The sequence below is a fragment of the Balaenoptera acutorostrata genome, chromosome 1 (genome assembly GCF_949987535.1).
Source record: "Balaenoptera acutorostrata chromosome 1, mBalAcu1.1, whole genome shotgun sequence".
Lineage (NCBI taxonomy): Eukaryota > Metazoa > Chordata > Mammalia > Artiodactyla > Balaenopteridae > Balaenoptera > Balaenoptera acutorostrata.
In genome coordinates, this window is record NC_080064.1 from 54,816,226 (window position 1) to 54,840,443 (window position 24,218).

The following is a 24,218-nucleotide window of genomic DNA, read 5'->3' on the forward strand; positions in this document are numbered from 1 at the left end:
TCTGCAGATCTCTTCACAGCAGCACCAACATTAGTGTTTGAATAACTGGGAGGTGTGTGTGTGTGTGTGCTGCCTTTCTCTTTCCTCCAGTTCTTTTGGTTGGAGAGTATCCTTTGTAGCCCACCGTAACAGGAAGCAGACTAGTCAAGCTGAAGCCACAAAGCCACCGCCAGTGGGAAAATTAGTTATTGTTTTGCATTATAATACTTGTTTTCAGGGCTTTCAAAGACTGTTTGCCTTGGTACTAAGTGGCTCCAGACTGCTCTGCTTGTTGAGTTCTTTTTTCCTCCTTGCCCATCAACCATCACAAGGAGAAGCTCTAGCAGCTTCCCACTCCCTTTCTAGCTTGTTCTTTCCGATTTACCATGGGCTTGAAAATCAGATAATCAACTTTTGTGAAACTGAGGGCCAAAGAGGTTCTCTTGTGAGTAACTTTTGTGAATGTTTGTGTTACAAATACAGCATTGTCTCTTTATACCTGGTTATGTTTTCTTGTTTGAGTGTTTGATAATTGACTTTTAGCTATCTTTGTATCTTTTCCATATTTGATACTAAATACTAAAAAAACATAAACAATATTTAGTTCTATAATATTTTGTTCTATTTTATATAATCATGTATATATTAAAGTGTGTACATATTTCAGTGTATGGATTTTATTAAAATGTTATTTAGTCTTGAATTTATTATTTAATACATAAAAAACTTTAATTTGAAATCAACTTAAGTTGATAAGTAATGTGATCCTTACATTAAAAAATTGTTTCTTTGTTTTAGCTATATACCTTTATAGAGAAAACAAATGTTTAATTTTTATTAATTTTTTAGCTTTTGTTTTACATTTTTGAGCCTGCTTCCGGCATGTATAAAATTGACACTTCACCCCTCTCCCAAAGGATTCAAATTTACTCTGGTAAGTTTCTCATTACTTTAGATACTTAATTCTTGCTGCAATTGATCTTTTAAAAATACAGATAATTATTTTCCTGCTTTGAACAGGATTTATTGGATTGAGACATAAGACATTCATTTATTTGGCAAACACTTACTGAGTGTCTGACAGGTGCTGTTTTGTACTAGGCTGAGCAATCAGAATCTTTCAGTTTAATTCAACAACTATTTAATTTCTTTGTGGTGGTCAGTGAGGGAATACAAAGAAGAAAACAGTGGTGATAGACATGTTTAAATTATTATGCTATAAAGCAGACGGTATTAAGTTCTCTCAGGTACAATGGAGTGCTGTGATAGTGTGGGAAAAGGAGATATTATTTTGAGGGCAGATTTTAGACTATTTCTTAAAGCAAGTGGAATCAGAGCCAAATTTTGAAAGCTGGGCAAGATTTGGAATAGGTGGTTATATAACAGGAGAGTTTGAGACAGGAGGAAGCGCTTGAAGGTACAGATGTGGGAAAGGATAGGGAATGATCTGGGAACAGCTATTAACCAATGAAATTTGTGTAACTTTTATGTGGGTATGTGTGTGTTGAGGTTAGGAGAGGATATAGTGAGAGAGAAGAGTCAGAAAGAATCAAATTATGTAAGAGCTTGAATGCTGGGCTGAAAAATTTGGAGTCTGATTTGTGTGCAAGAGGAGCAAAAAAGATTTTGGAGAAGGAGAGGGAACAGACCTCTGTTTTAGGAGCGTGACTTGTATCAGTTGGAACATGGATTGGGTATATATTTTATATTTTAGCGTTTCTCTGCGTGGGTTTACAGATTCCTCCTGGTTGTATTTCTGTGGTATTTAGAATTTGTTCCTGTGTACCTTGGTCTATAAAATGACATTTAAAGAATATCCTTTTAAAATATCAAGAAGAGTTTATGAAAACAGTCAGTCTTAGTGGACTTATAAAGGGGACAACCTTTTATTATTTTTAAAAAATTTTTGGCCATGCCACGCAGCTTGTGAGATCTTAGGTCCCTGACCAGGGATTGAACCCAGACCCTTGGCAGTGAAAGTACGGAGTTCTAACCACTGGACTGCCAGGAAATTCCCTAAAGGGACAACATTTTAGAAATTGGGGTTTCAATTCTGGGACTGCCACTTATTTATATTGCGTTCTAAAAACAAGCCAGAACAGAGCATGTCAGTCAAATATTTCAAAAGTGCTTATTGGTTCCACAGTGCAAAAAGATTCATGTTCCACTTTTTTAAAGTTACTATTTTATTGACGATGTCTGTTGTTTCATTCTGTGAATGAACTCTGATCATAGTAAGTCATCTATAGTTAATATTCTATAGAATGTTTAGAATAGGAGAGATGTGGTTAGTAATATTCTGATGTCTTCAGTAGCCCTAACTTGAAATATTTGCAAGCTTATGTAAAATGGTTATTTATCATGCTAAATAAAGGTATATTTCAAAGATGATGGAATGGAATTTCAGAGTTCCGGTAACTAGCAGTGTTAGAGATGATTACTTTTAGGATTATAAAGCAGAAAAAGCATTTTCTTTCTCTTAATTTCCTAATTTTATTTTGTTTGTTGTGTTTTAATACCAGACATTGTGTTTAAAAAATAAAAAAGACATATTAATGACTTATTTTATTTTTGTTGATAATGTTTTAAATTCTTATTGAATACTTCTGAGAGCTTTAAAACATTTCCCATTATAATTATTTTAAAGTGTTTTTTCCTTTCAATTTAGATTGAATTATTTCTTAATATAGGTCTATAATTAAGGTAATTGATAGTATGAATACTAATATATCTATAGCAGCAAAGTTACTTTTATCTGTATCTTTTCAAGTAGTATTTGTTAAGTGCCCTCTAATGTGTCAGGTCCTCTTCTAGGAATTGGCATATAAATGAATGACAGCTAATATCCCTCCTCTCTTAATTGGGGGACATTCATGCTAGTGGCAGGAGAAGAACAATAAACAAAATAAATCAGTTAACAGGAAAATATCTGGGAGTGATGAGGACTATGAAGAAAATAGTATTATGTGAAAAGAGGGCTGGTGGGGTTTGGTTAGGGGGGTACTACTTCAGATTGAGTAAGGGAAGGCCTCTCTAGGGAAGTGACATTTCATCCTGGAACTGAATGATTGATTGATCAGAAGGAACCAATTACAAGAAGATCTGGGCTCTGACTTGACAAAAGCAAGTTTCTTCTCAAGGCAGGAACACATTAGGCATGTTCGAAGCATTAAAGGGACAAATATGAAGTGGCTGGTGTGAAATGAGTGAGGGAGACAGTAAGAGGAAGGCAGGACCCAGATTATGTAGGAGTTTGCATTTTATTCTAAGTGTAATGGGAAGCTGTTGGAGGATTTTAAACAGGGAAATTACATGATCTGATATGGGGGCTAAATGGAGAATGGATTATCAGGGGCAGGAGCATTACCAATTGGGAGGTTATTGCAGTGGTCCAACAGGAAGATGGGCATGGCTTAGACCACTCCTCTGCCACCATCAGCAGAGGCGAGTGGAGAGAAGTCAGTGGATATTGTATTTGGGAGATGGTGTAGATAGGATTTGCTGATGGATTGGATGTATAGCATGTACAAGATAGTGATCCAGGTTTTTTGCTTGAGCAACTAGATTGGATGTATATAGATAAATGTCTAATATGCAGAATATAAACTCCTGAAAATAGATCTAAGTAATTATTAATTTAAAATCCCAAATAGCAAATGATTACTTTATAGAACACTGAATATATTTTATTAAAGTGCACGTTTTAAAAACACTAAAATGGATTTACTTTGCCAGTTTTAGATTTTGACTTTCTTGTCCTTCATGCTTTTTAATTTAAATTGTCAGAGATTCCAAGGGAGGATGAAGGTATGATTGTTGTGTCTGGATTATTTAGTAGTTTTGTTATTAATAACTGAGACTCAATGAACTTGTTGTAGATGGTTAGATATAGCTTTATAATAATTATTTTTCAAAATATTTTGATTATTAAATTTGAATAAAATATTATGCACATTAGAGTTGTGTATATATTTTCCTTCTAGCTACAAGCTATATTAAACTTTAAAATTTTATTTGAAATGATTTTTAGTCAGATTCATAATTAAATTAATATTATATTTTGTAAGTTGTTATATCTGATTTTGTCCCCTTTCTCCTTAAGGTTAGCTGTGCACTGTCATTCTTTCTATTTTCTTTCCAAGTGCATGAAAAGTCCATTCTTTTGGTATCATTGTAAGTAAAAATGTTTCAAGTATGTTTTATTTGTTTATTTATTATGATGTGTTTATAATATATAAATAAATTTATTACTTACATTTAATCACCTAAGTGCAAATCAAAACTATGCAAGTGTTACATAATTGCATAAAATTATTTCATAAAATCACATTTTTTCCAGAATGATGATCTCTTACAATTTTACTTCTTTATGATATATTTTAAACTGATAAAATTTTATAGAATTTCTGACATCTTATTTCTTCCTATTTTTTTCATTTATATTTTCTATATACTAATAAAAACTGTCTTCCAAAGAGGCTCTACTTAGGTTGGAGCCTGTTTGTCTTCTTTTTTTTTTTTTTTTTTTTTTTTTTTAATTTTTTAATTTATTATTTATTTATTATTTTTATTTTTGGCTGTGTTGGGTCTTCGTTTCTGTGCGAGGGCTTTCTCCAGTTGCGGAGAGTGGGGGCCACTCTTCATCGCGGTGCGCGGGCCTCTCACTATCGCGGCCTCTCCTGTTGCGGAGCACAGGCTCCAGACGCGCAGGCTCAGCAGTTGTGGCTCACGGGCCTAGTTGCTCCGCGGCATGTGGGATCTTCCCAGACCAGGGCTCGAACCCGTGTTCCCTGCATTGGCAGGCAGATTCTCAACCACTGCGCCACCAGGGAAGCCCAGCCTGTTTGTCTTCTTTGCCTTTTTCATTTCATTCATTTCCACATCTATTCAATAGCCTGTTCTCTCCATCAACCTCTTTAGAGGCTTTTATATGTTGCCTTCTTTCTAGTTCTTCTGTCAAAACCTTTGTTTAGACCCTATTGGCAATCCCTAACCAGACTCCTTTTTTTTTAGGAGCATTAAAATTTTTTCCTGTTCTTCATAGAAATTGAGTGGCAGTTGGGGGTATATTATCCCAATATTAAAATAGTATTTGCCCAGAACACATTGGAATACTTGAATCCTGCCCAAGATCAATCCCACCCATGCCTGCCGCACCCCTCACCCTGCGTTTGCTAGGTTCCTGTGGAAGATGCATGTATGAAATGACTAATGACAAATGGAAGGGTGTATTGCTTTTATTAGGTGGAGCTTTGAACTAAAACTTTAGTGCAGAGCTTTGTAGTAGGTGGGGCTGGCCTATGGGGAAGCCTTTTTTCTCCGAAAAAAATAGTCTCGTACCATTGCAGACTGGGAGGGCAGCTTAATTTCATCCCCTGAAGTCTAAACTTGAGTTAGATCTGACCACTGTTATGTGAGGCTAGGCTGACCCTATGCAAATCCCTAGTGCCAGGGGATGGAACTATGGAGAGGTGTTGCTTTCAAACATGTATAATTTTCCCCAGGATTCCTACTCCAGAGAAAGGAGCTCGATCACTGAGTGACCTATAATCTGACCATTCAGATTAGCTCTTGGGCCCTGAATTTCTGGAAGTTCATATTCTACAACTGTACCTAGATTATTCATAACAGTGCATGACTTTAATATAATTTTGATCAAATATTTTAAAGTTCCTCTTGACCTGGTTCCAGCTAAGCTATCATTAAACAAATATTTCACCCAATAAATATTTATTGAGGGCCTACTATTTGCCAGATACTGTTCTGTGCACCTGGGATATATCTGTGAACAAAACAGACAAAAATCCCTACTTTCTTAGCTTTCATTCTCAAGGACAGACACTAATAATTAAATAAAAATAAGAAATTAAATAACGTGTTAGCAGGTAATAAAAGTCACGAAGGATACATAAAAGAGGATAAGGGAAGTTGGGAGTACTGGAGCTGGGGGTACAGGATTAAGTGCAAGTTGCAGTTTTAAACAAGGATGTCAAGGTAGGCCTTGTCGAGGAGATACTTGAGTGGACTGGAGGAGGTGAGGGTTAGCCAAGTGGACATCTGGGAGGATAACATTCTAGACAGCCAGTGCCAAGGCCCTAAGATGGGAGTATGCCTGATATGTTTAGGGAACAACAGAATGGCCAGTGTGGCCAGAGTGCAGTGGTAAATGTAGGAAGTAATAGGAGGTGAAGTTAAAGAGGTAACTTTAAGGTAAATTATATAGGATCTTGTAGGCCATATTGGGAACTTTGGCTTTTATTCTGAAGGAAACGGGGAGCCATGGAAGGATTTTGAGGAAGACGCATGATCTGACTTGATGTGGTTTTTTTGTTTTGTTTTGTTTATTTATTTATTTTTTATTTTTGGCTGCGTTGGGTCTTTGTTGCTGCACATGGGCTTTCTCTCTAGTTGCAGCGAGCAGGGGCTACTCTTTGTTGCGGTGCATGGGCTTCTCATTGCGGTGGCTTCTCTTTGTTGCAGAGCACAGGCTCCAGGGTGCGTGGGCTTCAGTAGTTGTGTCACGCGGGCTCAGTAGTTGTGGCGCGTGGGCTTAGTAGCTCCGCAGCATGTGGGATCTTCCTGGACCAGGGATCGAAACCCATGTCCCCTGCATTGGCAGGCGGATTCTGAACCACTGCGCCACCAGGGAAGTCCCCTGACTTGATGTTTTAAAAGGATCACTTTGCTTATCAAATTATACATGTTAAATATGTACAGTTAATTGTATATCAGTATACCTCAATAAAGTTGTTAAAAAATAAAATGATCATTCTGGTGGCAAGTCAAGAACAGATTGTACAGAGCAAGGGTAGAAAACACAGAGACCATTTAGAAGGCAATCACCATTATCCAGGTTGAGAGATGGTGGTGATTGGGACCAAGATCGTAACAGTGGAAGAGGTGAGAAGTGGTCAGTAGAGCCTGAAGGTTTCCCGATGATTTGGATGTAGCATGTGAGAGAAAGAGAAAAATCAAAGGTGTGTTCATGGTTTTTGGCCTGGAATGGGAAGGATGGAGTGGCCATTGACTGAAATGGGGAAGATTGCAAGTGGAGCAGGATTACACTAGATGTGAACAAGGTGGGAGGTTCCCAAGATCAGTGTTGGACATGTCTTTGGACATCAAGTGGAGGTGTTGAGTTAGTATTTAAATACAAGTCTGGGTTGGACATATGAGTGGAGTCCAGAGAGAGACTGAGCCAGAGACATAAATTTAGTAATTTCTCAGTAGAGATGACATTTAAAGTCATGAGACTGGATGAGATAACCAAGGAAGTGAGTATAGACAGAGAAGAATGCCAGAGACTGAGTCCTGGGCCACACAATATTAAGAGGTCTGGGAGAAGAGGCAAATGGGAATGGCCATCTAGGATGCAAACCACAAGAGTTGGTGTCCTGGAAGCTGAGTGAAGAAGGTATTTTAAGGATACAAGGTCCCCTGTCTTACACCACTCACAAAAATTAACTTGAAATGGCTTAGACTTAAATGTAAGGCCTGAAACTGTAAAACTTGTAGAAGAAAACATAAGGGAGAAGCTCCTTGACATTGTTCTTGGCAATGATTTTTTGGATATGACACCAAAAGCAGAAGGAACAAAAGCAAAAATAAATAATTGGGACAGCATCACACTAAAAAGTTTCGGCACAGCAAAGGAAATATCAAAATGAAAAGGCAACCTGTGGAATGGCAGAAAATATTTGTAAATCATGTATCTGATAAAGGGTTAATTATCCAAAATATATAATGAACTTATACAACTCAGTAGTAGAAAAAACAAATAACCCAGAGGACCTGAATAGATATTTTTCTAAAGAAGACATACAGATGGCCAACAGGTACATGAGAAGGTGCTCAACATCACTAATCATCGGGGAAATGCAAATCAAAACCACAGTGAGATATCACCTCACACCTGTTAGAATGGTTCTTATCAAAAAGACAAGAGGTAGCAAATGCTGATGAGGATGTGGAGAAAAGAGAACCCTGTGCACTACTGGTGGGAATGTAAATTGGTGCAGCCACTATGGAAAACAGTATGGAGGTTTTTCAGAAAATTAAAAATAGAGCTACCATATGACCCAGGAATATTTCTGAAGTAAATGAAATTACTGTCTTGAAGAGGCATCTTTACCCCCGAGTTCTTCGCAGCATTACTTGCAACAGCCGAGACATGGAAACATGGAAGTGCCTGTCAACAGATGAATAAATACAGAAAGTGGCGTATTACTCCCCCCTCCAACACACACAGAGGAATATTATTCAGCCATAGAAAAGGAAGGAAATCCTGGGGACTTCCTTCCTCCAGTGGTTAAGACTCCACGTTTCCACTGCAGGGGGCACAGTTTCGATCCCTGGTTGGGGAACCAAGATCCCACTGCCATGCCATGGTGCGGCCAAAGAAAAAAAATGGAAGGACATTTGCAACAACATGGATGAACCTTGAGGGCATTATGCTAAATAAAGTAAGTCAGACAGAGAAAGACAAATACTGTATGAGCTCACTTAAATGAGGAATGTTAAGACATAGAAGCATCGAAACTAAACTCACAGAAACAGAGTAAGTTGGTGGTTGCCTGAGTTGGGGTGGGGGGGAAATGGGTTAAGGTGGTTAAAGAGTACAAACTTACAGTTATGAGATGAATAAGTTCTGGGGATCTAATGTACAGCATACACTGTAGCTGGCTGTAGTTAGCAAAAGTTAACAAGTCCCCTACATACGAACCTTCAAGTTGTGAACTTTCAAGGATGCGAATGTGCGTTCCTTCAGTGTCACGTGTGAGTGAAATTGCAGCTTGCCCTCTGTCTCCTGTTGCTGACAGTCCTTCAGCTCTACCATCTCCCACCTTCTCTCCCTCCTCCAGTCAGTAAATCTTCTTGCCTGTTCACTCGATGCCAGCCCCTGGATGCTGGCTGTTGTACTGTACTACTGTACTTTTCAAGGTACTGTACTATAAGATTAAAAATGTTTTCTTTATTTTTTGTGTTTGTTTTTTTAATGTATTATTTGTGTGAAAAGTATTATAAACCTATTACAGTACGGTACTATATAGCCGATTGTGTTAGTTGGGTACCTAGGCTAACTTTGTTGGACTTACAAACAGATCGGACTACAAACGTGCTCTCACTATGGAACTTGTTCGTATGTAGGGGACTTACTGTATTGTATACTTGAAAGTTGCCAGGAGAGTAGATCTTAAAAGTTGTCACCACAGACACACACAAGGGCACACACATACACAAAAGGTAACTTTAAGTTGATGGATGTGTTAATGAACCTTACTGTGGTAATCATTTTGCAACATATACCTATATCATCACAGTGTACACTTTGTTCACATTGTGCAATGTTATACGTCAGTTACATCTCAATAAAACTGGGGAAAAAAGGACATGATGTGATCAGTTGTATCAGATGCTGTTAATAGGTCAAATAAGATGAGGGTTAAGAATAGACTATTTGCCATAGTGAAATGGAAGTCACTGATGAAAAGTGACTTTTCTAAGTCACTTAGAAAAGGCTAGTGTTGGTAGAGTGATGCAGGGAAGAGCCTGATTGGGGTGGGTTTAAGACATAATGAGAAGAGAAGAATTGAGGATAAGTATAGATGATTCTTTTAAAAATATATATATATATTTAAGTATATATTATATATATATATATATATATATATATATATATAATGGTGAAATACACTATTAGTACATTCACAATGTTGTATAACCACCACCACTGTCTACTTACAGAATATTTTCATCACCCTAGAAGGAAACCCCATACCCAGTAAGCAGTCATTCCCCATTCTCCCCTTCCCTTAATCCTTGTAACCACTAATCTACTTTGTCTCCATGGATTTGCCTGTTTTGGATATTTCATATAAATGGAATCATAAAATATGTGGCCTTTTGTTTCTGACCTGTTTCACTTAGCATAATATTTTCAAAGTTCATCCATGTTGTACCATGTATTGGTACTTCATTTTTATGCCTGAATAATATTGCATCATATGGATATACTACATTTTGTTTGTCCATGCGTCAGTTGATGGACATTTTGAGTTGTTTTCACCTTTTGGCTATTGGGAATAGTGCCACTATGAACATTCATGTATAAGTTTTTGTTTGAACACTTGTTTTCAGTTCTCTTGGGTCTCCAGGAGTGGAATTTCTGGGTCATATAATAATTCTGTAAACTTACTGTGGAACCACCAAACTAATTTCCACAGTAGCTGTACCATTTTACATTGCCACCAGTAATTATAAGTGTTCCAATTTCTCTACATCCTTGTCAGCACTTGTTATTGTCTGTTATTGTTTTTGCCATCCTAGTAGGTATGAAGTGGTATCTCACTCTGGTTCTCATTTGCGTTTCTCTAAAGACTAATGATGTTGAGCATCTTTTTATGTCCTTGTTGGCAATATGTATATCTTCTTCAGAGAAATGCCTACTACTTAAATCCTTGGTCCAATTTTTAAGTGGTTGTTTCTCTTTCTTGTTGAGTTTTAGAAGTTCTTTATATATTCTGGATATTAAACCTTTATCAGATATATGATTAACAAATACTTTCTTCCATTCTTTGGATTTTCTTGATAGTGTTCTTTGATGCACAGAATTTTTAATTTGATGAAATCCAATTTATCTATTCTTTCTTTTGTTGCTTGTGCTTTTGATGTTGTATCTAACAAACCATTGCCAAATCCAAGGTAATATTTACCCTCATATTTCTTCTAAGAACTTATGGATTTAGCTCTTATATTTAGGTCTTTGATCCATTTTGAGTTCATTTTTGTATATGGTGTGAGATAGGTAGGCAGTTCTTTAGATGAGTTTTGCCAAAAAGGAGAGCAGAGAAATTAAGCAATAACTGGTAGAGAAAGTGGGGTCAAAAGAGGTTTGTTATTTGTTTTAAGATAGGAGAGATAATGGCATGGGAATGGTCAGTAATAGGGAACATTGATGATACAGGAGAGGTAAGAGTTGCTGGAGCAGTGTCCTTCAGAGACAGAGGTGGGAGTAGGATCTAGAGCACAAATGGAAGGATTGGCTATGGACAGATGCATGAATCGTTCATCTTAATAAAAAGAGGGAACACACTGTATCAGTACAGATGCTGGGAAGAGAGTAGATGTGATGGTGACATCTCTGAAAGTTCTCTTTTAATTGCTTTAGTTTTCTTATTGAAATGGAAGGCAAAGTCATTAGGGAAGAGTGGGTTAGAGCTGTTGGGAATATGAGAAGAGAGGAGAAGGTGGAATTATCTTTCTAAGGAGACACAGAGTATGAACAGACTAGGGAAATATATACTAATTGCTGGACACTTGAATATCATGATCATGTATTTAAAGTGAGAATAGTTAGTGTGGGTAAATGTTTTCCTCCAGAGCAGTTGCTCAGTAAGGCCAGAGTAAGTGCAGGTGGAGAGTTGGGTATTTCCAGGTTTATGGTTTTGTCTAGTGAGGATAACTCACTTGCTTGGGGTTTGAGATTGAATACATGGGAGTGATTATAATGAGTGATCTTAGAATTTAACCTGGGTAAGAAGGGAAAAGGCCATTAAAATAGTGAGGCAAAGTGAAAATGTGCTAGGAACAATGGATCGAAGGTCTTGGTGGAGATTGTTGGAGTACTGAAAAGGTAGGAGATAGTAGTCAGAATGCAACTGATGAGTTGTGATTACGGGGGACTGACAGTCTAGCATATGACCCTAAGTGTAGGACTGAAGATGAGATCACTAGAAGAGAAGAGTTCCAGCGAATGAGAGGTCTGGGTGTTGGAAGATCATCTATGTGTATGTTAAAATTGCCAAGAATTGAGATGAATAGGGTTGTAGACAGTGACAGTGTGTAAGAAGTTGAAATTATTGAGTAATGAGTGAAGTGATCCTTGAGGCTGGCGGATGATAAAGTTGAGGAATAATAGGGGATACACAGCCAGACGACAGGAGATTCAAAGCTGGAAACTGTTAAGGTGGGGAGAGGGCGAGTAGTGTGGAAGTAGTGATGAAGAGCAAAGAGGTTATCTCCCTTCTCAGGGCCTTTAAATTGTTTGGAGGCTGTGGAAACAACAACAATAACAAAATAGGCACAATTGACAGGGCAGAGGGGCAGCATTTTCCTTAGCGGGAGAGAACCAGGATTTGTTTTGAACAAGGTGGTGAAAGGAAGGGTTCAGAGAAGAGGTTGAGGTTGTAGGCGATTTTGCAGCTTGATTATAAATATTAAGTACCTAGAAGTTAAGGACTGAGTTACATTCATCACTGCATTCCTTTCAGAGCAGTGCTTTTACATACTACATTTTCAATAAATGCTTATGTTCAGTAAATGAATACCGAATGATTAAGTGGGAAAGAATTAAGACCTAGAAAGAGAAAATAATGTTTATTGAACACCTACTGTGTGCTTGTAATGAACAAAAATACATTCCAATTATAAAAGCATAAAGCAATGAAATTGAAAGTCCTCTAGTATTTTCTTTTAGTGCAGTAGTTTTCAATCAGTTTATAAACCCAGGCCTCCCATCTCATATTCTAGCTGACATGAGGAAGAGTCATCCTTCTAAGAAAGGAGAATACTTAAACCTTTTAAAATAAGGAGACCAATAATAATAACAACAAAAATAATTATTCAACAACTACCACCATTAGTAAAAAGTTATTTTATTTTTGTTTTACTAAAAAATAAACACTAGATAATACTTGCAGAAGAGTTCTTTCAACTACTTTGACAATCCAAGGTATTGTTATTATTTCCATTTACACATAAGAAAAAGGTTAAATTAATCACTTGTTCAAAGTCAAACAGTAAGTAAGTGGCAGGGATGGGACTAGGTAGGACTTAAGTCTTCTGACTAGACCCTTCTTTTGGAGCATTGCCACAGTTGAATCCAGAAGGTAATGCAACCAGGGGCGGTGCTAAGGAGGTCACAGAGCTTGGACCTATGACCCTACACAGCTTTCTGATGAAGCCAGTGGTTCCATCTACTGGTGTTACGCTTCCTCTTCCTGTACTATTGCTCTTTTCATGTAGCCTCTTCCTACTCATTTCGTCCTTTTTTCTTTTATTCTACCATCATCAACCCTTTATAATTCTTCCTTGGCTCTGTTGTCCTCTCTGCAGTGGCAGATGACGATCCTGTCTTTTAGTTTTTAACTTAGCTGAGCATTACGTCACATGGAAGATCATAAAAAAGAAGTTTGAAAACCACTGTACCAAGTAGGATATTCATGTTTACCAAGTAGGATGAAATATGTGAAAAAGCTCTTTTTCTCTGAATGTTCAGTTCTGTTTGATCCTTTCTTTAAGCTACTGTTTGTATGATAGGGAAAAAATGTTTCATTAATGGATACTGGAAGAAGCAGTTTTCCAGTTATTATGAGGAGTTGACACCTTCTCTGTGTCTAGATTCATTTAGTTTGGATTGATAGTTATAAAAAAATGAATCAGTAGTCCCTATGGAGTATTTTGTGTGTGTGTTTTTTAACTACCTCAAAAATCAGACAGGTAAAATGTATTCATATTTTTACATGTAAGCATTGAAATTATATTCTCTAAGATTAACATATTTTTCTTTGTCATTTTAGACCAGTCTGCTTAGTTTTAAGGGAAATTCCTTTTATGTCTACTTGGTTTTTACTTGTGTCAACATTTAGGTGAGTCAAACCAATTTCCAGTATAATATTTTCAGTATAGTACTTATAAACTCATTTACAACTTTTTTACAAAGTGATTATGGTTTGAATTGACAATTCTCTTTTTAACGTTTTTTCTGTTTTCCCATATAGTATGCTGCCTCTTCTATTGAAGGATGAACTCCTAATGCCCTCAGTTGTGACAGTGATGGCATTTTTCATAGCTTGTGCAACCTCCTTTTCAATATTTGAAAAGACTTCTGAAGAAGACCTGCAGTTGAAATCCTTTTCCATTTCTGTTAGGAAATATTTTCCATGTTTTACATTTCTTCCCAGAATTATACAACATTTGGTAAGTTGTTTAGTTTTTAAGGTACTATTTAAAAAAAAAAAGTTATTATAATATCTTTTTTCTTTTATAGCATTTTTGAGATATAATTCCCATAAAATCCACCCATTTAAAGCATGCAACTCAGTGTTTTAAGTATGTACACAGAGTTTTACAACCATCGCCCTAACCTAGTTTTAGATTATTTTCCATCACCCCAAAAAGAAACCCTGTGCCCTTTAGCAGTCATTCCCCATTCCACCCTCACCTCTAACCTCAGCCTTGGACAGCCACCCAATTACTTTCAGTCTCGATAGATTTGCCTATCTGGACATTTCATATAAATGGAATGTATTAGTCCCTTAGGGCTGATATAGCAAAATACCACATCAGGTAGCTTAAACAACAGAAATTTATTTTCTCACAATTCTGGAGGCTAGAAGTCCAAGATCAAGGTGACATCAGCATTGGTTTCTGGTGAGGCCTCTCTTGCTGATTTGTAGGTGACCTTGCTGTCTCCTCATGTGGCCTCTTCTCTGTGTGTGTGTGTATGTGTGGAGAGAGAGAGAGTTCTTTGGTGTCTTTTTATCTTCTTATAAGGACATCAGTCCTATCAGATTAGGGCCCCAGCCTTAGGACTTCATTTAACCTTAATTTAATCTCATCTCTAAATGCAGTCACATTGGGGCTTAGGGCTTCAACATATGAATTTTGTGGGGACATAGTTCAGTCTATAACATGGAATCATACAAAATGTTGTCTTTGATGACTGGCTTCTTTCACTTAGCACATTTTTGATTTTCATCTGTGTGGTAGCACGTATCAGTACTTCATTCCTTTTTATTGCCAATTCTATTATATGGATAGACCACATTTTGTTTATCTATTCTTCAGTAGATGCTTGCTTCCACTTTTTGGCTGTTATAAATAATGCTGCCCTGAAGATTTGTGTATTAAGTTTACCAGTGCACATATGTTTTCATTTCCTTCAAGTATATACCTAGGAGTGGTAATTCTGTGTTTAACATTTTGAGAAACTGCCTGTCTTCCAAAGTGCTGCATGATTCTACATTCCCCCCAGCAATATATGAGGATTCCAGTTTCTCCGCATCCTTGACAGCACTGGTTATTGGCTTTTTTTATTATACCCCTCCATTATTATAACCATACAAAGTGGGTGTGAAATGGTATCTCATTGTGGTTTTTGCATTTCCCTAGTGACTAATGATGTTGAGTATCTTTTTGTAATTTCTTTGCAGAAATGCCTATTCAAATCCTGCTCCCATTTTTTTTTTTTTTTTTTTGGCCACACTGCATGGCTTGTGGCATCTTAGCTCCCCAACCAGGGATTGAACCCAGGCCCTTGGCATGAGAGCACGGAGTCCTAACCACTGGGCAACCAGGGAATTCCCATCCTTTGTTCATTTTTAGTTGAGTTGTCTTTTTTTTTTTTTGAATTGTAAGAGTTCTCTATACATTCTTGATACAGGTCTCTTACTAAATTGCAGATATTGTCCCCCATTCTGTGGGTTGCTCTTTGACTTTCTTGATGGTATTGTTTGTAGCACAAAAGTTTTCATTTTTATGAAGTTTAATATATCTAGTTTTTCTTTTGTTGTTGTGCTTTTGGTGTCATATCTCAGAATCTATATATAACCAAAGGTCATGAAGATTTACTCTTATGTTTTCTTTAAAAGTTTTATAATTTTAATTCTCTTTAGGACATTGATTCATTTTGAATTAATTTTTGTGTATGGTATGAGGTAGGAGTCCAACTTTATTCAGTTGTTCCAGCACCAATGAATTGTGTTTGCACCCTTGTAGAAAATCAACAGATCCTAAACATAAGGATTTATTTCTGGACTCTCAATTCTATTTCACTGATCTATATTATCCTTATGCTGCTACCACACTGTCTTGATTACTGTGGTTTTATAGTTTTGAGATTGAAAATTGCGTCCTCTAACTTTGTTATTCATTTTCAAGATTGTTTTAGCTATTCTGTGTCCCTTGCATTTCCATATTCTTTTTAGGATCAGCTCATCAATTTCTCCAAAAACCCAGCTGAGATTTTGATAGGGGTTGCTTTGAATATGTATTTAAATTTGTGGAGTATTGCCATCTTAGCAAGATTTAGTCTTCCAAACCTATGAACATAGGATGTATTTCCATTAATTTATTCTTTAATTTCCTTCAACAATGTTCTGTAGTTTTCAATGTACAGGTCTCGCACTTCTTTTGTTAAATTCATTTCTAAGTATTTTATTCTTTACGATGCTTTTGTAAGTGGAATTGTTTTCTTAATTTTGTTTTCATAATGTTCATTGCTACTGCATAAAAATACAATTGATTTTTTAAATTCTGAACTTGTATTCTGTACTATAAGTTTTTAGTGAATTCCTTATGATTTTCTATATACAAGATCATGTCATCTGTAAATCATGATAGTTTTATGTCTTCCCTTTAAAACTGGATGCCTTTTATTTCTTTTCCTTGCCTAATTACCTGGCTAAACAGCTCCAGTACAGTGTTGAATACAACTGGCAAGAGTGGATATCTTCGTTTCTTCAGATTTTAGGGGGAAATCATCCAGTCTTTCAACATTAACTATGATGTAGTTGTGGGATTTTTATAGATGGCCTTTATTTGGTTAGGGAGTTCTCTTCTGTTCCTAGATTGAATGTTTTTTCATGAAAAGGTGTTGGATTTTGTCAAATGCTTTTCCTGTGTCTAGTGATATTATGTTTTTTTCCTTTATTCTATCAATATGGTATATTACATTGATTGATTTTTGTATATTGAACTAACCTTGCATTCTTGGGATAAGTTCCACTTGATCATGGTATATAACCTTACTTATATGCCACTTGCTCGGGTTTGCTAGTATTTTGTAGAAGACTTTTGCATCTTATATTCATAGGGGATATTGGTCTGTAGTTTTCTTTTTTGTGATGTCTTTGTATGGTTTTGGAATCAGGCTTAATACTTGCCTCATGGAATGAGTTAGGAAGTGTTCCTTTTCTACTTTTCGGAAGAGTTTATGAAGGACTGGTATTAGTTCTTCTAGAAACATTTGGTATAATTTACCAGAGAAGCCATCCACCTGTTCCTGGACCTTTCTTTGTGGGATCTTAAAGATGACTTAATTCAGGAGGGAGGGATAAAATAGGAGTATGGCATTAACAGATACAAACTACCATACATAAAATAGATAAGCAACAAGGATTTACTGTACAGCACAGGGAGCTATATTCAATATCTTGTAATAACCTATAATGGAAAAGAATCTGAAAAATATATATATAACTGAATCTCTTTGCTGTACACCTGAAACTAACAATATTGTAAATCAACTGTACTTCATTTAAAAAATGATTAATTCAATCTCTTGTTATAGGTCTATTCAGACTTTCTGTATTTCTTGACACAATTTCAGTGGTGTGTCTAAGAATTTGTCCATTTCATCTATGTTATCTAATTTGTTGGCATACAGTTGTTCATAATATTCCCTTATAATCCTTTTTATTTTTATGTATGGTAAGGAGTGATGTTCCTTTTTCATTCCTGACTTGGGAAATTTGTACCTTCTCTCTTGGCCTTGGTCAGTCTAGCTAAATTTTGATAGTTTCATTGATATTTTTGCAGAACCAACTTTTGGTCATTGATTTTCTCTCGTTTTTCTGTTTTCTATGTCACTGATTTTGGTTCTAATTTTATATACCCTTTGTCATGCTTGGGTTTGGTTTACTCTTTTTTAAAAAAATATTTATTTATGTATTTGGCTGCGCTGGGTCTTAGCTGTGGCACATGGGATCTTTGTTGCAGTGTGCGGGGTATGTGGGATCTTTAGTTGTGGCATGCAGAATCTTTAGTTGCAGCATGTGGACTCTTAGTTGTGGCATGTGGGATCTAGTTCCCTGACCAGGGATCGAACCTGGGCCCCCTGCGTTGGGAGTGCGGAGTCTCAACCGCCGGACCACCAGGGAAGTCCCTGGTTTACTCTTTTTTATCTAGTTTCTTAAAGTTCAAGTTCAGGTGGTTGATTTTAGACCTTTCTTCCATTTTTATATAGTCATTCAAACCCATATATAACCCCTGTGCCATTCTTAAGCAGTATTCCATAAACTTTGAAATATATGTTTTTTAATTTAGTTAAATATATAGTCCATTTCTTCTGATTTCTTCTTTGGCTCATGAATTATTTAGGCATTTGGTTTTCAGTTTCCAAATATTTGGGGATTTCCTTGACTACTTCATGTTTTTCTATTCTAATTTAATTCTAATGTATTTAGAGAACATACTTTGTATTATTTCAGTATTTTCAAATGTATTGACTTGGTTTTGTTAATTTCCCCTTCAGTTTTGAAGGGTATTTTTGCTGTTTCTTTCAGCAATTTGAGTATCGTCCATCCCACTGCCTTGTGGCATCCATATTTTCTGATAAGTCAATTGCTAATCTTATTGAGGATAGTTCATATACATATATATATATATATATATATATATATATATATATATATATATATATATATATATATATATACATACATACATATACACTTAGTTTTAGGTGCTTATTAGATACCCAAGTGGAGATTTTAAGGAGAACTTGGATATATGAGTCTGGAGTTTAGGGGAGAGGTCCAGGCTGGAGATAGTAATTTGAGTCTTCAGTATATAGACAGTGACTAAAGTCACATCACTGGATGAGCTCATCAAAGGTGTGATTATAGATTGAGAAGGAACCAGTGAAGTTGTCTGAGAAAGATTAACTAGTGAGGTAGGAGGAAACCAGGAGAGTATGATGTCGTGGAAGCCAAAGGAAGGGTTTCAGGATGGCAGTGATGTATTATTTCAAATGCTGCTGAGAGATCAAATAAGGCAATAAGAATTGACCACTGGGTTTAGTTTAGTGGAGGTCATTATGGATCTTTCATTGGAGTGATTGGAGTGAAAGCCTAATTGGTGCAGGTTCACTAATGAAAGGGAGAATTGGACACAGCAAGTTATAGTTAACTCTTTTAGGAAACTTTTTTCTAAACAGGAGCAGACAAATGGGGTAATGGCTGGAGTCTGACACTGATTCAAGATCATAGTATCATGACATTTCATTCAGTCCCATATTTCTTAAGTTTGAAACTTTTGATTTGATGATTTCACTTCAGAAATTTTCATTCCTCACTAAGATTGACTCATATTTTCCCTTTGGAGGATATTTGCAGCCTACTTATACCTGTTTGTAAGCCTTTTTTGGCTTCCATCCTTCCCATTCTTGTCTGGAATGATCACTGCATTACTCTCTTTACAGGTCTTACCAATTCTGTCATTATCTAGCCATTAAAGCATCTTTCAGGGTTCCATTTATGTCCCACTTCCTTCACGAAAGTCACTACTGTTTCTCACTGCTTGTTTTCTACATTTACTTAAGCAGCTTCCATGTCCTTGTCTGGCTGGTCCTTGTCTCACAGTCTACAGCTATATTGTCCAATATGGTAGACACTAGACACACGTGGATTTAAGCTTAGTAAAATTAAAAATTCAGCTCCTCAGTTACAGCAGGCGTATTTCAAATGCTCAGTAGCCGTTATGTGGTTAGCAGCTACTCTTTTGGAGTACACAGATATAGAACATTTCCATCACTGCAGAAAGTTCTATGGTGCGGAGCACTGGTCTAGAGAAGGAAACTGACTGCTGCACAATTACAATAAATGCAGTAATTATGTCTACTGCTCATCTTGGCATTTACTAAACTGTGACTTTGTGATTTTATTTAACTAGTTCATTCATTCCCCTAAATTGGAAGCTCTTCGAGGCCAGAGGACATTTTCTTTCATGTGCCCCACCATGCTTTACTACAGCACTGGCTCACTGAATGCATTCAGTGAATATGAAATGTAGTTTTGCATTTGCTGTAGAAAAATTTTTCATAGATGAATTCTTAGATTAACTTAGAATTTTATATCCTGTAGGGCCCTGGAGCATGCCATGAATTTAACCCTGACTAGCAATATTATGTTTCAGATTCCTTTTTTCAGTGCTTGGGTGATAAGAAGTATAAGATAGGGGCTCTCAGGCTTTGGCTACACTTGGGAATCACTTGGAGAGCCTACCCCAGAAACTCTGATTTAATTGGTCTGGGATGTGGTCTGAGGACCGAGATTTTTTTAAAACTCCCAGATGACTCTTCCATACAGCCGAGGTTGAGATTCATTAGTAGAAGAGATTGAACCCCCAGCTCTCCCCTTCAATTCTGCTCATTTACAACTATAAATCAATGTTACCAGTACATTTACATGTTATCTTTTATCCTATGCAGTAACATTTTTTTTTCCCTCCTTATAGTTTCTTATCTCAGTAATCACTATGGTCCTTTTGACACTGATGATTGTCACACTGGATCCTCCTCAGAAACTACCGGACTTGTTTTCTGTATTGGTGTGTTTTGTATCCTGCTTAAACTTCCTGTTCTTCTTGGTATACTTCAACATTATAATCATGTGGGATTCCAAAAATGGAAGAAATCAGAAGAAGATCAACTAGCTATATCCCCAAAGAAATGTGAAAATGTTAATAGTGCTACAAGCTTTTGTGAAATTTTTGCCGTGTATAAAAAGAAATGATCATTTTGAGAATCATGGAATTATAGGAAAGGAAATGGTGAAAAGTCATTGTTGTCTACACAAAATATATGTATATGGGGACCAAAGCAATGGAGGCTTTTATTTTCTAACTAACTACTGAGTGGCCAAGAAATATTGTAGTTTTATTAAATTCACAGTTATTCAAGTGGGAAAATAAGAGAAACTTGTCCTTAATCTCAGTGTTTACTTAGGAAATGTACTCTGTAATTTGTTGTCTTGAAAAAAATCTGCAAATACAGTGAGCTTAATGGGAGAATTTAGCCCCTTATTTTTGAAGGAAATCACTAATTTTGGTATTCAGATTTCATTTTCCTTACATTTTAGAATGCTTTAGAAATTATATCTCAGGGATTAAATTTGTGATAATCTTTTATATTACTATGAGAAGGCAATTTAAACTATTTAAAGTTTAAACATGCCTCATTACTCGTGCAAATTTGAATTTTTTTTAGCAAGGCAGAGATTAAACTGTGTTCTTATTTATTTCCAAGAAGTCTGATTTACCTGAATGCAATTAAACAATGAATTTTCCTAAATTTAAATCTAAGTGGTTTGAATGAAGTCTTTTTAATTACTTATGATCATTAGTTCTAAACTTTCAGGATCATTCTGTTTAAGTTAAGTGGCCTTATACTGGGTTCATCCTTCTGTTCTTCTTTGTTATGACATGGTTCAAGGTTAGCAATGCCATATGCATTGATCCATATCATGCTTCATGTTAACTTAGTAGCCCTGTTAATACTGTATCACTCTATATTAGAAGAAGCCCATCTTTACTATAGTATTCAGTTGGTAAGAATAATTTATTGTAGCCATGTTGTAGAGTCTCATGTAAAGATATGTTTTCTTTAGTCTCTGTAATAAAAATAACCATTTCCCCATCAACCTATGTTTTTAATGAATATATTTCTTTAATAAGCCATTAAAGCATAATAACTAAGTGGTGGTATATTTTAAAACAATGCAAGCCAAACACATATACACAAAGAAAATTTGGTTCTAGACACGGACACCTACAGGCTGATGCAACAACGTATATGTTTTTAAGTCTGATAAAGGAAGTGGGTTTAGACAAAGCAAAAAATCAAGAAGTATTTCTTTCTCAAAGCAAATGTGCATAAAGACTCAAAGGGCAGGTCAGCACAGAAAAGCAGCCTTGAATCGCTGCCGAATCAGCAGGAACATCGCTGTCCATGGTCACCATCTGTAATCACTGTGCCCAAATGTCAGCATCTTGGCTGCCTGGTGTAGTCTTATTTTTTATTTTTTGTAATAGAAAACTTGCATTTAATACAGGATGTTGATTTAATTCAATGATGAGGAAGTTCTGACAACTTCTAAATAGTTGGAATAGAGAAACATTATTTGAAAATGAAAGTATTATTTAAACATTAGTAAAATAGAATGCACCCACATTCAAGGTATCTTATAGGTGAATTCTAAATAAAAATACATTTCCAGATGATTTAATCTAGTCATATGGAGTTACACTGTAGCTTTAATGGAGACTTGTAGCAATTATAAGTCAAGTATCTCGTATCTATTAGAAACCAGTTTAAGAACAGTCCACTTTGAACTTTGAGGGATTAAGTACCAAAATAACAAAAATGTCCAGTGATGAATTAAGATCAGAAATAGGCAATTCCAAAGCATTTCTCTCAGCTATATTCAGGATTACAGGGATATTTTAATATAAAGATATTTAGCTTATACAAAAAAATTAAAGACTTCTCACTTTAATCACTGATATACCTGTCAAAGAATGATCTCTTCCAAGTTATTTTCCAGTTCATTTTAGAGGGAAGGGCTGTTTCTGAAAAATGCAGTTTTCTTTGTTGTCAATAAACTTAGGTATGCGTCTTAAAATGAAGAGAATAGGGTATATGTTCATGTATCAAATATGAGGCAACAGAAGTCATTTTGTCTTGAAGCCTTAGGGAGGGGAGAAAAATCCCCGATGTAGCATTCTGTCCAAATGATAAACCACAACTAAGTGAGTGAAACATTTACAAAAGTCAAGGCAGCCAAAGGAGCCTCTGTTCAAGGGAAAGAGAGTAAGAGATGGATAGGATGTAACTAAATAATGGTTCGAGTAACACAATGGTTTCAAGTCTCAATTGGTCTCTCTCTTCTGTTATGTTCATTGGAAGATCAGGGCCAAGTGTATCCCCCCCCTTCTGCCCCCCCACCGCCCCGCCCATATAAACATTAGTTTTGTGTGTGGATCTTTCTGCTTTGTCCTTCATGTGGCCTCCAAGGGTGATAAAGCGAGAGTCATCTGATCTACAATGAATAGAACTGGGAAGGGATTCTTAGCCGACCCAGCTGTTCTGAAAGGCAAAAGCTTAGTATATCAAGAGGTCAAACATACAGTAACTGATTTAATAGCATTAAGCACATAGCTACATAACTTGGATTACATATGAAACCAATCTACTTCTTAACCCTTACATTTCCTGACTAATGTAGGTTTCTTTATGTTTTGGCTTACATTCTAAGGTAAGTTTTCAATGGTAGAACACAAAGGAATTATCCTTTTTGGTATATTTTAGGCAATGTCCTGTTATGAGCACTGTATCACAAAGTATCCTTAATATTTAGCAGATTCTCTTAAAAACCTTATTTAAATAGTACCAATAAAATCACTAGTGAAGGCAATTAGTTTTGTTAATTGAGTTACTGTTTAGTATCATTTCAATGAATAGTTTTTTTTTTTTATGCTTTCTTTTTTATTTATTTATTTATTTATTTTATTTATTTATTTATTTATTTATGGCTGTGTTGGGTCTTCGTTTCTGTGCTAGGGCTTTCTCTAGTTGTGGCAAGCGGGGGCCACTCTTCATCGCGGTGCGCGGGCCTCTCACTATCGCGGGCTCTCTTGTTGCGGAGCACAGGCTCCAGACGCGCAGGCTCAGTAATTGTGGCTCACGGGCCCAGTTGCTCCGCGGCATGTGGGATCTTCCCAGACCAGGGCTCGAACCCGTGTCCCCTGCATTGGCAGGCAGATTCTCAACCACTGCACCACCAGGGAAGCCCAATGAATAGTTTTTTAAAAATAACTCATTTTCATTTTAAGAGGTGAATCTGAAATTTCTGTAAATGGAAAATTAGTTATGTTCATCCTTAATTTGTTAAATTTTGTTTCAAATTTTTCATATAGTATTTTTATTTTCATGATACAGTGAATTAAATGACATGGTAATATCTTATACAAATTTTGTGAAGACAATTTGTATAAGGTATTATGCAAGGGAATAGCATTTTTTTCCCTGTGGAAATGGTCAAAGAAAAGTATATAAGGTTTAAAAAAAATGCTATCAATTCTGTGATTCTCTCTTCCCCTTTATTTTGTGACAGCACAAACATGATGATACAAAAAAAACTAGAAAATTAAAAATTTAAAATAATGCTTCAAAATAATTTGGAGGGGATCTCATATTGCTCCATGAGATAGGTCTTTTCTTTAAATTCAGTAGAGTCTCTGTAGTTCAGTTTAAAAACAACTTCATATTTAAAAGTCTATACTGAAAAATACATTCCAATATTTTATAAAAGGAGATGTGGAAATTTTAAAAGCTTGAAAATACTTTTTCTCTACAAGCATAAGAATAACTAGAATATAATAAAGACTCATCCCTGAGATAG

At 36.1% G+C, this 24,218-nt stretch overlaps 1 protein-coding gene across 2 annotated transcripts in view; it reads left to right on the forward strand.

Annotated features, from left to right (window-relative positions):
• Positions 1-21,458, forward strand: part of ALG6 (ALG6 alpha-1,3-glucosyltransferase) — a 59,270-nt gene extending 37,812 nt beyond the window's left edge. For both annotated transcript variants that reach the window (XM_057552962.1, XM_057552956.1), the window contains exons 11-15: positions 829-913; positions 4,082-4,152; positions 13,557-13,625; positions 13,758-13,956; positions 20,275-21,458. In XM_057552962.1, the coding sequence (XP_057408945.1) occupies positions 829-913; positions 4,082-4,152; positions 13,557-13,625; positions 13,758-13,956; positions 20,275-20,472 (622 nt within the window). In that variant the 3' untranslated portion in view covers positions 20,473-21,458. The remainder of the gene's footprint in view (positions 1-828; positions 914-4,081; positions 4,153-13,556; positions 13,626-13,757; positions 13,957-20,274) is intronic.
• The last annotated feature ends 2,760 nt before the right edge of the window (positions 21,459-24,218 follow it).